The 15,925-nt window shown below is 39.9% G+C and overlaps 1 protein-coding gene across 17 annotated transcripts in view; it reads left to right on the forward strand.

Moving 5' to 3' along the window:
- The window catches only part of BMPR1B (bone morphogenetic protein receptor type 1B), a 273,903-nt gene that overhangs the window by 223,954 nt on the left and 34,024 nt on the right, over window positions 1–15,925 (forward strand). For all 17 annotated transcript variants that reach the window (XR_015699696.1, XR_015699695.1, XR_015699697.1 and 14 more), the window contains one exon: window positions 12,905–13,064. Coding sequence is in view for 14 of the 17 variants with exons in the window: in XM_087736644.1 (XP_087592770.1) it covers window positions 12,905–13,064 (160 nt within the window). In the remaining 3 variants the exon portion in view is untranslated. The remainder of the gene's footprint in view (window positions 1–12,904; window positions 13,065–15,925) is intronic.

Below are 15,925 nucleotides of genomic sequence, written 5' to 3' on the forward strand. Positions count from 1 at the left end.
AGCTCTGAAGATGTTTTTATTGGATGTTGCCATGAATGGACTACAAGAGACAAGGTGGAATAAGCAGGATGTCCTCAGAGAGATAAAGAGGAGAAATGTGATGGCTGCCAGGAGCACCACCATACAGTTCAAGCAGTTTCTAGCCGGACCATGTTACAACCTTGCATTGGCAGAAGGTTGCACGTCATGTATCTTTTTCAGGTGGTATGCGTGGTCTTGTTAGCATGTACCAGTAGCTCTCCAAAGCAGGGATGCAGCAGGAACAGACCAAACAGTATGGAGGAGGAAAAAAATTCAAACGTTGCCTCTGCTAGTATCAAATAGCTTTAAAAAAGCATGTGTAAGGCTCCAAAAAAGGAAATAAGTATTTGCAAAGACAATATATGCAAATTTTTTGAAAGAGGAAATTGGAAGCAACTTTTTTATTTTGATGTTGATGTTGTATAAAGTCTTGTTTCTTACCTTTTCCTCTGTAGATCAAATCAAATATCCAGATACCTGCCTTTGGTTATTTCACTAGGAACCATACTGGTTTCACTCAGCATCCTGAAGAGTCAGCCCTTCTGTATGAAATCAGTGGAAAGTTCATATAGTTCCAGATTAGTTTTGAGAATTTTCTGATAGGAATATAGCTCTTCTATAACATATTTTTCTTAAACATAAAATATCTCTTTGGAAATAATCCCATTGGTAAACAACAGCAGCATAAACCTTCCAACAAGAAATTGGATACATAATTTTGAATGTGCAGATATCTCTTATTTTCATTACCAGTTTCCAAAGGTGGAATTAGATTAGGTAATGACAGAGCAGAAACTGAAGTATCGTTTTGTAGAGAGAAGCCTTTAAAGTACAAAATGTTGTGATCATGTTCTGATTGCAACGTCTGATGTTTACAGTTAATATCAGAAAGAAAAAAAAGCTGATTAGAAACAGTAGCTATAGGTCATCTCTAACAGTTACATACTAGCATTGAATGATAGATGTTATGTGTTATGTGAAGGGGATGTGATATATGACCTGACCATGTTATCTGGAATAAATGCCAATTACCAGATTAGTTTTCCTTGCATTAAAGTTACAAGCTAACTAAATTATTTCAAGGATGTGAAAACCTGTGGGGTTTTTTTTAATAATATTCTTTTGTTATATACCTGTGCGGATCACAATTACATGGATTTTTTTAACAGTGGTTAGTCAACTTGTAAGATAAATATCAGGACAAATAATTACTCTCAATGGTCCTTTCTCTACCTTGGGGTGAACTTCTTGCTATCTTTCCATTAAGGGACCAGATTTTGCTCTTCTTTGTATATAGTTTTTATCAAATTTCCTATATTTTTTGTGACGAGCTATGATAAAACCTATGTATCCTGGCAGCAACTTGATGTTCTCTTTGGTGGCCCTTTCTCTGGAAAAAAATCAGGAATTGGTGGTTGTATGCCATCTCTTTTAATAGTCTGTTCTCTATCAGCATTTTTTGTTTTGCCTACAAAGTAAACAGAAAGAAGCCTAAAAACCATTGAAAACTTCTCATGATTGCGCTCTTCGGAAAACATGTATTGAGTTGAATAAATGAGAGCCAGGCCGCTGCAGTGTATCCCATATCGCAGGTAGACCCACTTTAAAGGGAGGTAGGGAGCACCAGGCTCCAGCTCCAGTGTGCATTTCACATGCTGACCTTGGAAGCCGCTGTTAACCATCTGGAAATAGTTACAAAATCAGTATTGCTCAGAATCTTTATTTTATTTGTAATTCCAGGATTTTCTTTTTTCTTCTACCTTTCTACTGTCACATCCTATGTAGCCTGAATATTGCTTTGCGCCTGGCTAAAATAATATTGTTTGCCAGCTTACAATCAAAAGGAGTACAGAGAAAAACAGCTGAGCCGTATTAGGCAGAGGCAGTCTGGACTACATTTCTTTACTGCTGAATAACACACCACAGGTGCAGGATTAGCCCAGCGTACGGTGCTGTGTTTGCTTAGCGGAGCCCCCCAGGCCGCCCTCTGCCTCCTCACATGACTCTCATCTTTGGGGAATCTGGCAGCGATATAGCAAGCCCGTGGAAACCCAGTGTAAGTAGAAGGCTTAGCTTTTCAGCTCACAAAGTACTTGCTTTCCCCCCCCCTCTTTTGTCCCTTTTTCTTTTTTTTTACTTTTTTCTTTCTTTTCTTTTCTTTTTTTTCTTTTTTAATTTTTTTAAAGCCTGATTTGAGCAGAACACTAAAGAAATTTTCAAAACAAAACAAAACAATGAGGTTCAGTGAGGTTTGCAGAAAAGTCAAAGAGGGAAATGTGTGACTGAAAAAAAAGCAGCATCGTTGGCGTGCTGGCAAGATGCGGGGCTGCCCCGCGGGGCAGCGGGGAGCTGGCTGCTCGTGACATGTGCCATCCTGTGTTTGAAGCTTCAGTTCTTGCGGGATGCACACACATGCTGGAGATTTCCTATTCAGTCGCTTGGACTGTGGGTCAGAGTTTGTAAGGTGTCAGGGGTCTGCTGCAAACCTTCAGGTGTGCTTTCATTAGTTTAGTTTAAGGTGAGAGGTGCTAGATATACGGAGAAAATACTGCAGATAAAAGATTTCCTATTCCCTTTTTTGGTGAGGAATGCGGAAGAAAAAGAGATTTTTAGAGGACCTGGTAATTGGCGTTCAGCCTGACAATGAATTTAAAAAGATGTTTCTCTTTTTCTCCTGAAATGTGCTTTTGTGTTAATCTTTGGGTTTGAAGTTAATTTTAAAATAAACGTTTTGGCAATAATAGACTAATTTTGATGCCAGGTTTGCGATTTGAGGATGAATTACGGAGCTGGGACTGGTTTTAGCCTTAGCAGTAGACACCTTTCTGTCTAATTTTAAAGGTACTTTGGCAATATATAGTGCATGTGTATGTCAGTAATGCTTATTACAATGCTGCACGTGCTCTGTACATTTTAAATACTAGTTAATTGGAAAAATAGCCAAATAGTAAAAACAAATGTACTTTCTCTCCTAAAACTTTTCATCACTGTTCATATATGGCTGGGTGCTGAGAAAAAACAGTTTTACATTTGACCAGAATTGTTTCTTGCTTCATACTCTGTAGAGAAAGTCTAAGGAGAGAAAGGTGGTCATGCAGCTCTTGAAAACTTCTGGTCGAGGAGAAGAGGACGTGGGATACAAGTTTTAAGGGTGTATGCAATTCAGTTTTCTTTCTTAGACTTTGAGGTGCTTTATGAAGTGTAATTATGAAGATGTATCCATATGACTTTGGAGAAAAACGAAGCAAGCAAACCCAGGGGCTGGTTCCTTCTCTTCCAGAGACCCGAGTGGGTGGGCAAGCGTGGGAGCCTGCCAGCGGGGACTGCTTCATGGTTTGGTGGCAGTGTCATGCAGTGCGGGTGGCATGTGCCTCCTTCCCCCCCAGACACGAGTTCAGCAGGTGCTCTGAAGTGTTCAGACAGGGAAATGCTTTTGGGCTGCTCCAACACATCAGGAAAACCATAGCGCTTATGTCTGCGGTCAAAATTGATTATTGTTGTTCCATGCATGCAATTAATTTTGGTTTGCAATAGAAATCCTTTCCTCCCCCTTTAAATGGATTGATTTGTTTTCTGTCAAAGCGAGTAAGTCAATTACACTTTCTGTTGCATTTGGCCACGTTTGCAGATGATAAGATTTGTGCCTCAGCCCTCCTTTGCGAACACAAAGATCGTCTTCATCGCTTACGATTTCTACACGTGCAGTTCAAATCCCTACTCAGCGTGTGTGGTGAGGCCAACAGCAGCGGCAGTCAGTTCAATTCAGTCCCTGCCTTGGCAGCTGAACAGGGCAAGAATTTATACTGTCACTTGCTCAATTACTTAAAACACTGCTTGGTCTGGTGACCTGGCAGGGTGGCATTTGCCTCTAGGAAGAAAAATCCTTGCAGATCCTTGAGCGCTTCATTCAGCAATAGTTTGTTGCTGAGTGTGTCGTAAACACGTGGGATTTAGGGATGCCGATGGCATCTGCCCATGAAAAATTGTCAAAATATACTAGTGATTTTTTTCAGACACTAAATAATCTGTCCTTCTGGGAGACAGACTGACACTTGAGGAAAAGTGGGGAGGGGAATCGGTAGGAAGCACCATCATCCCCATGATTTGGGAAGCATTTGTGATAAGCTAACCAAGAAACCAAGTTTAAAGAAAGTTATGTATCTATGGCCATAAAATTTTTTAAAATCCATTAAAAATATAGCACGCTTATGCCATAAGGTAGCTATATTATAGTTTTGGTTTTGTGAATGTCTACATTGTTTTATTTATTCTTATGAGAAGTGAGACGGAACAGCTCTAAAGTAGGATTGAGAAAGGAGTTTGTGATTTATGAAGTAGGTTGTTCTTTAGGCTCAGCTGGGAATATGTCACTTCTACTCATGAACAGCCAAACCCAGTCAGTTAGAAGGGCACTGGCACCTCTGAATAATGTTGGCACTGTCTTCTGCAAGCATGGCATGTGCACATGCTAATTATATTTTAATATACAGGTGCGGTCTTTGATGTTGGGGTGAGAATGGCTAGCTGCTATTTTTATCTTCCAGGCACTATTTTTGTCTTGACTACTGGCATGGTGCTCTTGGGTTTCTTTTCATTGGAAAGGGGAACAGGAGTGACAATGATTTATTAAATGTATCTAAGAGAGCCACAGGGTCAAAGCTGTCTATTGCTGTTTCTTTTATATGCCATTGTCTGACTGCTTCAATCTAAATATCGTCTGAAATGATAATAAGTAAAAATCTACAGCTTGCTTATGGCAATCTTTGATGCTTTCCTAAAGATCAGGTAGCAAAGCATGGTTTAGTAGTAATGGTATCACATTGCATTGCTTCCCGTCTGTATTTTTTTTTCCCTGTTGCTAGTGTTCAGGAGAGTTTTCAAGATTGCTTGTAGTGATGTTTGCATAATCTCCAGATGGTGGCATTCAGTGTTTGCTGCTTGGAACTGCAAGTGTATGTGGGGATTGGCAGCTTAAAAGCAGAAGTAACTAGCTTTGGATGTTAACAGCAATCTTCCTATCTTTCTTTACATAAAAATTTTCTAAATGAAGAGGAGTGTGGCACAGACTCTGCTGTTTGTAACTTAATATCCAGACTGCTTGTTTCACATCTTTGTACCTGAGCTTCCATTCCCTGTTTTGATCAGGTGATGCTCATAGGTGGGATACAGGGTTTTACAGCTGATTCTTGGCTGGCATAGTTTCATGAGTTTTGATTACATTTAGCTAGACATTTTCCCAAGATGCTGTTGAGGAAGAGATATAAAAGCTCAGGTAAGAGATAAAAAGAACTTCTTTCAAAGAAAATGCTTCAGCAATTTCACTGAAATAGTTAATTTTGTTTTCTGTGGTAAGGAATATTAAAAGTTCAATGAAGACATGAGACTATCTTTTAATGTGCCTTTATACACTGTATGTATTCAGTAGCTTATTTTCTATCTGAAGCTATCCTGTAAAGTAAATGTAGGCACTCAGTATGAACCAAATTGATAAATGAAGCAATGTAAAAAGTAATGCCACCATGGAAAACTTAGATTTCTGCATATTTTCTCACAAAGCTAGGCTAGTGTGCCTTTGAAATAAATATTCCTTTCTAATTATTTTGTGGTACCTTAAAGCCTGACACTTTGGGGAGATCAGAAGAGGTCTGATCTAGCTGCACCTGCATCTCCTCTGGTGTGGGTTTTTTTTTGTTGTTGTTGTTTGGGCTTTTTTCCAAATGATGCTCTGTTATGACTCAAAATCCTTCAGGGGATGAAGTCAGAAGAGTCAGTCATTCTCGGATCGGACCTTGGATCTCACCTTAGTATTCCTGAAATATTTGCATGTCACTGTTCCAGTTTATTAACCTTTTATCCTCATACATGCATCAAACAGTAGTGCTTTTACACAGATGTTTGCAAAATGTTTGTTCATTTTGAATTGTACAAGAACACACAATTCGGAAAAGAATAGTGGTAGCTCCAACAGGTTTTACCTTTGCTGTGTAAAATGTAGCTCTTGAAAAGAGATAAAGAAAATATATTGATATGAAATACCTTTTCATTAATCTTTGCAAATATTAAAAACCTACTTACATTTTAAAAGCTTTTCTTTGTCATGGAACATTTATAGATGGAACCAAAGGATTGTAGAAAATAGAATTGAGAGATTCAACAGAGTTGGGGACATGCTTTATTAATGGGGAATTACAGTGGGTAGGGGTAGACTTTACTGAGTCCAAGCCGGCAGTCTAAAACACTTTGCATATACTTTCCTTTGGAAATTTTAAAGAAGTCTTTCTTTAGTGCTTTTTTTCTATTCTGTCGGTATGCTATCTCATGCTATGAAAAATGCGCCAACCAATTCTCATTTTCTTCCAAATGAAAAATATGTCAAAAATTAACTGTGGATGGCAGAAATGAGAGGAAACAGTAACACTCAATCAAACTGTGATGTAATGGTGGACAGCAAATTATATGTGCATTTTCCGTGGGCTATGACATCAAAGAAGCCTTTGCGTTTTTAAGTTGCGAGCAGTATGGTATGAGTATTAATTTGAAGGGTCTTGTCTCAGTGGCTTTGTCACAGCTTGTTACGTTAACTAATTTAGCTAGTAATGTCGTGTGATTAAGATGGTTTAAACAGACTTTTTGGAGAAGGGTGCGTATTCTTTTCAAACCACATGCAAAAGCAATTTCTGAAAAATAAATACATTATTTAAAGTAGTGCCATATACATGTAGCTATTGGCACTTGGGGGCAACTCAATGAATATAGACAGAAACAGTTTTTAAGAAAACTACCTTGACAGATTGTTCAAAATTATATCGGACTGTAAACCTGATTTATTTGCATCATGAATAGAAGTAAAATCACCTCAATTTTGAAATACACAGATGACAAGGAGCAATGTGTAGGTTCTATGTACTTTGGTGTACAGGAAATCCAGCATAGGTGGGAAATGAAGCAAATCATGCATAAGCCCAACAATGCTACAGTATTTTTAGTATGCCAGTTTATTACAGTGGATGTGTATCAGGGTCCAGCTATTTTCAAACACCATATGATACCAACCTTAGTTCGGGCTCACTAGTGCAATACAGTCACACACTGAAAAGGAAAGCATGTTGTTTTCATTTTTCTGGTGATTTTTATGCCAGATTTTATTTACTGTGGTTTTGGATCAAAAATATGCACGTCTCGGCATCTGACCTTTCCTTGGGTTTTATGGTAGCCTTATATATCCAGCAAAGGGAAACTGTCATGATCCGCTTTTCCTTCTCTGTTATATGATTGTCACCAATAAAAAGTGTTTTACTGTTACCTCTTGACTATTTTATACAGTAGATCAGGCTGAGTTAAGAGGTATAATTTATTTCAACTTCTTTAACTAACTGCGCTGTGTTTTCATTGCTGACTGTTTGCCAAAAAATATCCCATGGAAATTCTTTTATCTGATGACTGTAAAGTACAGTGAGTTAGCAGTTAGTTATTTCCCTTTCTCTTAAAACAATCGTGTCGATGGTATAACCCTGGCCTGGTGGGAAGTCATCAGGCTGTAGTTTATGATATAGCATAGGAAACTCTAGCAGGGTGTTGCATGATAGTTTCATATTTTAATGAAAGTATGATTTGAGGAAAAGCACATTAACTGTATAGGCTAGTGCAGGGTATAGATGAATTAACCTTGTGGTTTAAAATTTCCATCCAACAGTTTTATCAAGTTGACTGATTTTCTTTTGGGGTTTGGGTGTGGGGTTTTTTTTTTTCCTTAATTACTGTTCAGACACTTTAGTATGAGTGTACTTAATTTCCAGTCCAAAGTAGCAGTTGAAACAGCCATTCCATGATGCGCGCGGCTTCCTAGGTGTGTACCTTCTCTGAAGCAGTAAGCATCGCTTCCTGTCAGTGGGTGCTGTTGCTCGCCAGACGTTGTTGTTGTTGGCCTGGGAAAATGTGAATGGATGGTACTGCGTTAATCTCAGGCTTCAAATACAAAGAGAACAGCACTGATTCCCCCCACCCCAACAGACTTGTTTGTGGCCCTTAGCATCTGTTTCAGGAAGGAACAAGTCTGACTTTTACTCCTGACAAACCCATGCAAGGTCATGGAAGATCTGCTTTTTCACTGCATAGACAGCACATAAATCACACAGCTGTGGCACAGAAATCAGTCTGTTAAGATAACTATTGCTAATTATTCATCCTCTGGGAACAGGATGGCTTAAGATTTGGACTACAGAATACAGAGTAACAGAATACAGAGCTTTTCACCTCCTACATTACCAGACTTGTTGAATCAGAGCAGTGCCCAAAAGTCATTACCATCTGATGGCTGTGGGCCGGTGTGAAATGAGTTATTGGGCTTTATCCAGATTCTAGTGGAGAAATTCCTGTCCAAATCGCATAACTATGGCTACAGTTGGCAGGGGCTGGAGTACTTATTGGCAGCCATAGCAGAGAGCTTGAGGACTGAATGTACACTAAGAGATGGCTTCTCTAGATCAAATTTTTTTTGCACCTACATGAATCAATGCAAGGCTTAAATAGGAGATTTTCCTTTTGTGTGTGAGGTACGACTGTCTACAGACTTGTCAAACCAACATTAAACAGCATTATTTAAAACCAAGATATAATTCATTCTGATGGTTACTTCATTGTGGTTGTGGAGTGGGGATCCATGATCACTTCTCTATCATTTAAAAAAAATAACAACAAAAACTGAAAAACCATGAAAGGGGTTTGCCACATGAGAAGGTTAGTGTTTAGACGCAAAAGCTTAGTGCTCATAGATTACCATGAAGTCTAGGAGGGATGGGAAGTAAAATGGAATAATATATCCAAGAAGGATTATTTGTTGGCTTGGAGGTTAGTAGGGGTTTAGACTAGACATTAGTCATTCTCATGGTCATCCAGGATAATGCTTTCATTTTACAGCACTATTTTCCTCTTTTTCCTTCTCCTGGCTTCAGGATCTTTGTAGACGTGCCTTTCTGTAAAGGAGCTCAGGTGAAGCAAAGCGTGGAGAGAGAGAGAGAGACACTAAAACATTTGGAAAAACACACAGTAGCATGCTGCTTCTGAGCACACAGTCCCCGTTCTCAGATGGAGATTCACAACAGAGACCATCACATCACAATTTTGACTGGTCCCAGTCCTATAGAGGAAAATATTTCTCAGGAGCAGTGCTCCAAAGAGCCATTAAAGCCCTGGTGGCCACCTGCCTGTCCTTGTGGTAGAAGGTGCTTTGTACATGCTGGTGAATTTTAGTGCAAAAAGAAGGATTAGCTGACTTTTCTTCACTTAATTTAATGAAGGTATAGCAGTCTGATAGGACCTTCAGGCTCTCGACTGTTTTGATTAATTCCCTGATGCAGTCAGCAAGTTTCTCAGCAGACTACAATAACCTTATTTCTGATACCACTGTTTTTCTGCAGTTGTCCCAAGCTGTGCTCAGTTCATCAGGGACAGGAAGCTGGCCATAAAGAGACTGCAACAGAATAGGCTACAGCAGAGAAGCAGCCAAATTTAAATAGCCTGAAATCCTTTGCTTTCAGGGTGCTTGGACATAGCTCCTTAGGAGAGCTTTCAAAACCCAAAGGGCTTCTAATCCCTAGACAGAGCCAGGGCTGCATGACCAACATGTGCTTGTTACAGCACAGCAGCAAATGCAAGAGGAGTAGGCTGTTCACCATCCCAAACTGTGCATTTCACACCTGAAACCAGGAGGAACTTGTTGCCAAACTGGAAAGCTCTTGTGGGTTTCTTCCTATATGTTACATTTTGGGGAAAGGACTGCTGAAAATCTTTTTGCTCTGAAGTCAAGCAGCATAGAAGTCAAAAGACCTTGTTGAAATTCAACTCTGAGAAGAAGAGTTCTTACATATTCCATGGTCATCTGCTGGGTGATATATCTGAATTTCAGAGGCAAGAGATCTGCCCATCTTTTTAGCTAGCAGCCAGGAATTTAAGGTGTTAAAGGAACAAGAGAATGGAGTGAGAAGAGTTTTCTTTTTAGAAGATAGGAAAGGGCCTGATTGAAAGTGTCTTATTCTTACCTCTTTTAATTTTATTTGATTTAATGTATTTGACACTAAACTGCAACAATTTTACACTAGTTTTAACTCTGGGCATTAGCTGAAAGCAAAATCCTAGGCTACATCCCTACTTCAACCTCTTGGAAAGTGTAAACTCAAATGGCAGCCTATTTGTCCTAGGTTTTCTAAAAAAAAAAACCACCCTACATCTCTAAAAAGCCACCTATGATGCTTTGATGGTACTTCAGATTTCTGATTGTAATTTAGCAGCTCCCGCCTATCTTATTTTAACTAAGACTGCAACCAGGACAGGGGATGTAAGCTGTTGCTGTTTATGGCAAGCTCTGCAGAAGCTGTTCACGATCACATCCCTGATGAGTGATGGGCACAGATTGCATTGGAGTATGACTGCCTTATACATTCATTGAAAAAAGGAATGACCTGCAGTTGTATGTATTATGAGGAAGGTATTTAGATGTCTAAATTTAACATCTTCAGGCACTTTCAAATGTGTAATTAAGCCTTTCCTTTTTTTTTTTGTGCTAGGTGTAAAATGCTTCTGTTTTAGCACTCCTTGCTGAGGAAAGATCACTGCTGAAGCTGTAGGTAGCTTGTAGAAAGAGCCATGGAAATGATACACAAAGCAAACCATTTTGCTCAGTTGCCTTATGAGCTAGAAGTCCGAAAATCCTTGACAGGAATATTAATAGTTGAGTAGTTCCCATTCAGTGGTAACAAAGTAATACAGACAAAAATTGCTGATTGAAAGAGAATTTACTTAATCTCTAATCCTGTGACCCAGGGAGCAAACATCTGTTGATAGTAATCTGTTGTACACAGGCTGCCTTTGTTTCTCATAATATAATTATGAGACTTTAAAACAACTGTGCATTTTTTTCTTAATTTAAGCACCTACTGCATCTTAAGGTACAGCTATGAGTACACAGATATACAATGCATCTTGAGTGAACTAATCCATTTAGTTCTAATTTTGCCAAATGTTAGTACAGAGTATGCAACTTCAGCATGCAGTTGTGTCATGAATTCAATTAATATCTTGATGCTGGGCACAAGGGTTACAAGTAAGCCCATAGTTTGTATATGTTTTGTAACTAGTTTTCTGGTTTGACTTTTAAGAAGAGGTGAGCTAATGAAAAAATCCAGTCAGTTTGAGTGGAATACACAGGTAAAAGCAAAGCAAAGATCAAGCCATATGAGTTTCTTAGGTGTTACAGTCTGAGATGGTGAATGACTGTCTTTCATGTGTATCACCTTAACGTTATTGATATACCCCTTATGCAAGGAATGTGCAAGGGGTGGGAGGGCTATAATATTCAAAAAACTAACACTTCTCTAAATGAGCTGTTCTTATGTGCAGAGCCCCACTTTTTCCCAGAACTAACAAGTTGCAGCTTTTTCCTAGTTTGCCAGGGACAAGCTTGCATGTCTGTTGTTACACTGAAGAAAACCAAAGCCTGGCTGCCAGTTGTTGCCAGTGCCTGTCCATTTGCAGGGTTTTCCTACCAGAGCTGGCACAGGAGAGGAGGGCTGTGCAGCTGGGAGCCATGACGTGTACACTTGTGCTCAGGGTACTGGCTGGTCCCATGCACCCAGGAACACAGACTGGACTTTATTAAGTGCTCCTAAGGGCATGGGCTGGTTGAACAGCCCTGCTCTTCCTCCAGCCTTTCACTGCTTCAGGGCCTTTCAGCCTGTTCTCACCTCAGTTGTTGCTTGCCATCCAAGCCCTGAAGAGCAGCTACTTGTTCCCATCACCTCTGCCTGTTTGCTCACTCCATCTCTCTGTAGGGAGCTGAAAAAGATACAGTTTTCTGTCGGCTCCACAATATATCAGTCCTGATGATGGAGGTTTGGGCAAGATTTTAATTAGAGTCAAAGCAGCAATTCAGGAACCAATCAAAATAATAATGCCAATTGTTTCTAAAGACTTAACAGTAAATCAAGAATTTCAAGCCTGCTCTTCAACTACCCTGTTGGAGACAGCTGTTCGTAAATGACCCTTTAGTCAGATTTCTTACAGGGAAGCAAAAGGAAAGTGAGAAACTGCCAGTTGAAGCTTTTCATGCTGATCTCATTTTTGTCTTTGAGGCTTAAAATATTTACAAGCACTGAAAGCTGATATTTATGAGTAGAGCTGGGGGGTGGAGGGTGTCACTTAAACAGCTCCTAGCCCATCACCAACATCTCTAGCTGTACCCCACTAGCTCCGTGGAGATTCAGTACTCATTTTTAGAAGTAATCACCTCCATATATTTCAGCATTGTTCATTCTAAAACACATCCTTGCCTTTTACTTTGTTTATAGAGTTTTTTTTCAATAGAAATGAACTATTTTTCCTTGTTTTCCCAGTAGTACTTATGCAATTCAGTGACAGAAAGTGCTGTTGAACTTGAAAGAACATCACTTTCCGTTAAATCTTTGTTGAATTATATGCCCATGTTCTGCTCTGCCTTGAGTACCATAAATCCCACTCATTTTTATGGGGTTCAGTGTATGTAGATATGTGCCAAATATAAAGACAAAGAAAGTGCAAAGTTGTAACCAAGGATTTGACCTCTGTAATGCAGTAGGAGAAAAGCTGTACTCTGCAATCTGAAAAGCACAACATATCTCTTTGGCAGAAGCAGAACTTGAACATCAGCACCTTTGATCTAATGCCACTGAGGCCCAATAAGCCTCAAATACGGTGTTCATTTCAGAGGCTTCTACAGAAAACCACTCTGTAGTGAACACTCAGCTCAAATGACTTTCTCAAATTTTGATGTGTAGAAATACTTTAAAGCCTTCATTCCAAGTCTTGCAATCCAGCCTAGAACTGTTTCTTCCCCCTCCCCTTATATTTATAGCCAATTTTCTAGACAACATGCCCTTGCGAAGTTCTGGCAAGTTGAGCATGGAGACCAGAAAAGAAGATGGTGAGAGCACAGCACCTGTCCCTCCACAGAAGAAGCTGTCCTGCCAGTGCCACCACCACTGTCCTGAGGACTCAGTCAACAGCACCTGCAGGTTTGTGGGATATATATTTGGTGGTAAAACATGGGAAAACCTATTTATGATAGCTCAGCAGTCCTAAGTTGGGTGTTGCAGAGTTTCTTTAAGCAGTAATATGTAAATTGTGTCTAAAAATCAGAGGTAATTTTTACCTAGATATCAGCTATATATTTGTATTTTTATGTTATGGTGTTTATATCTTTACAGTTTTAGGTAATACTTGTATTAATTCACTGCATATGAAATGTTCTGAAGGTAGGAGTTTGTTTTTAAAGGTGCATGCCGTTAGTGAGAGGAGACTTAATGGAGATATATTGAAATGTCAGTAAATGCTTATAATCACTCCCTATGGAACACCATTTATAAGAACCCTGCTCTTGGTATGTGTCTTTGCAATAGCTGAGCTATCTTCTGTAGGTCCTCAAGGCTTTGGTTTTTTTCTTGCTTCCATGCTAAAAGGAAAGTGATTGTTTTCTTGAGGTGAAGCGTTGAGTATTTTCTTATACTAGCTATAGTCTTCTGTTTGGTTTTGTGTTTAGAGTACTACAAACTTCTCATTTGGATTGGATTCTGCTTCCTCAGATCCTTCTGCCTCCCTAGGGGAGAGGCATGTCCAGCTATGCACAGTCCCCTTGAAGGCTCAGCCTTGGTCTGTGTTGCACTGACACTGCCTGAAGCAGCAGAGGTGACTGAGGGTACCTGTGGTGGGACCCAGCTGCTGTTCCCCCACCCAAAAGTAGCTCTTGCTGGACACATACTATTGCTGTTGAATGAGGGTAGCGGTCAAACACCTCTGTCTTGGCTTGAGGTACACGTACAGTTTGCTTGAGCTGCAGCAAAGTAGGGCTGAGCTGTTCATGTTCCACATGAGGAATTCAAACTTTTCTGCTTGTACTTAGAGCAGGTAAGATGCTGGAGATGTTCACCATCAGCTATGGCCTAGTGGAGTTGTGGGAAAGTGAGCAGCATCGAAGCAGGGCACAGATGTGAGCCCAGCTAGACATGCTGGCTGGGTATGCAGCGCTGTTTGAGGCGAGACAGTCTAACATTGTGTCAGCTCTTCAAGGCAGTGCATTATAAAAATAGATGGGGAAAGCCTAAGATTGTTGAAGATACTGATTTTTTTTTTTTTGTTGGATTTTTCAGTGTCCTTTCGTAGCCTGGCTGTCCTTTCGTAGCCTGGCTTAATTCTGCAGTTTCACACTGAAGTGTATCAAAGTTTTGATGACAGCTGTAAATACCATTTCCCCTTTCTATCCTCTTCCTTCAAACTTATGCGCTAGCCAGGAGTTAGACCTGACTGCTCTCACATGGCAGTCAGTTTAAAAAGCTGTAAAAACCCACTCTGATGTCAATTTGCAGATCCCCTGCAGTGTGAATCAGCTGTTTCCTGTTCCTGCCCAGCAAGAGCCACTGCCTTCACATGTGCTGTCTCACACACACAGTAACAGGGAAGTTGCAGATGACTTTTAAATCCATGAATTAGGAAGCACAGAGGGATCCACGTTAAGGAACTCATTGAACAAGGTTTATACCCCAGCAGGGTAGGCCTGCTGTTGCACATTGCTTTGTAGGCATCACTGACATTAAGCATTTTTCATGTTACCAGGAACTATGAATAAATGTCCTATTAAAATGGATTTGTGCATTTTCTCTTACTGCGATACTTTAAAGAAACTCTCTTTAGAGTACCCCTTACAGTGTCAAATACCAAACTTCTTTTTAGGTGTTAATGCCCAAGGATAGACAGTTATGTGGTAATAAAACAATTATAACCCCTTTTGTCTTCATAATCTTTACGCATTTCAGGCTTGAATGCTCTCCTTGAGTGACAAAATTATTTTTTGCAATTTAGACCTCAAAATAATAATTGAAACTGGAATTTACCCATCAAATATTAATCTGTCCAGGAAAATGGAAACAGTCAAGAGACTTGGATTAGAGCTACTCTTTCCTATCCTGTGCTGTTACCTGAGCAGTATCCACCTTGCCACTTGCCCAGTGAGCAACAGTATAAGTGAAAAATTGCTGAAGAGTTTGGAGTAATATAAAACAAAAAATTTAAATTAACTTAAATTAAATACCCTGCTTTCATGCCTTGTCAGCAATAATCCTTCTCAGGGTGGTGATCATGGCTATGGCTCCCCCACCTTGGTGTGAGAGCTGCAGCAAGGTACAAAGGACACAACACCCCTTGTTTTCCCTACATCTGCCTAACTGTTCGTCTGTAATCATTTACATCTTAAATTCCCCACTACATAGCTGGAATTAAGGACTAAAAGTGAAATAGGATGTTACAGAAAGAAGAGGGTCTTAAGTCTACTGTTGAGAAAGAGGAGCTATTAGGTCTCCAGTTAGCTGGCTGGGTTGAGACCATGTTCTAAAAGGTTTGACCAAGACCAACCACATTAGCAGGGATTATTTGTTTCCCCTGTGTTTTGGGATCATCCTACTAGTCAGGCAATAGCTTTCATACTTCATCCTAGCTCAAACAAGTGTTGGCACAGTTTTAAAGCACTCAGGAATTCTCATTGAACCTCACTATAAAGGAAGTTTCCCCATATTGAAGTGCAAGCAGTATCAATTGCACTGTGTTTGCCTGAAGAACAAATGAACTGCTCCAGATTAAAAGTTATCGCATTAATTATCTGCTTCCCTCAGATGTAGCCACTAAAAGCCTTTTACATTTTATATTAAAAAAAAATCAAACCTCATCAGCTCTATCAGTCTGTTAAGCTTTGGGCTGTGCTCAGACCTGCAGAGTTTGGATCTAGTAGCCCCGCAGGGGTAAGCCAGTGTGTGCTGGGGCACCCGAGGGCCTGCCAAAGCCCTGACACCCAGGAAATTCACTGAGCACATCCATAGCCAGGGCTTGG

Source organism: Nipponia nippon, unplaced genomic scaffold (genome assembly GCF_047370975.1).
Source record: "Nipponia nippon isolate SJK-2023a ecotype South Korea unplaced genomic scaffold, ASM4737097v1 scaffold_6, whole genome shotgun sequence".
Lineage (NCBI taxonomy): Eukaryota > Metazoa > Chordata > Aves > Pelecaniformes > Threskiornithidae > Nipponia > Nipponia nippon.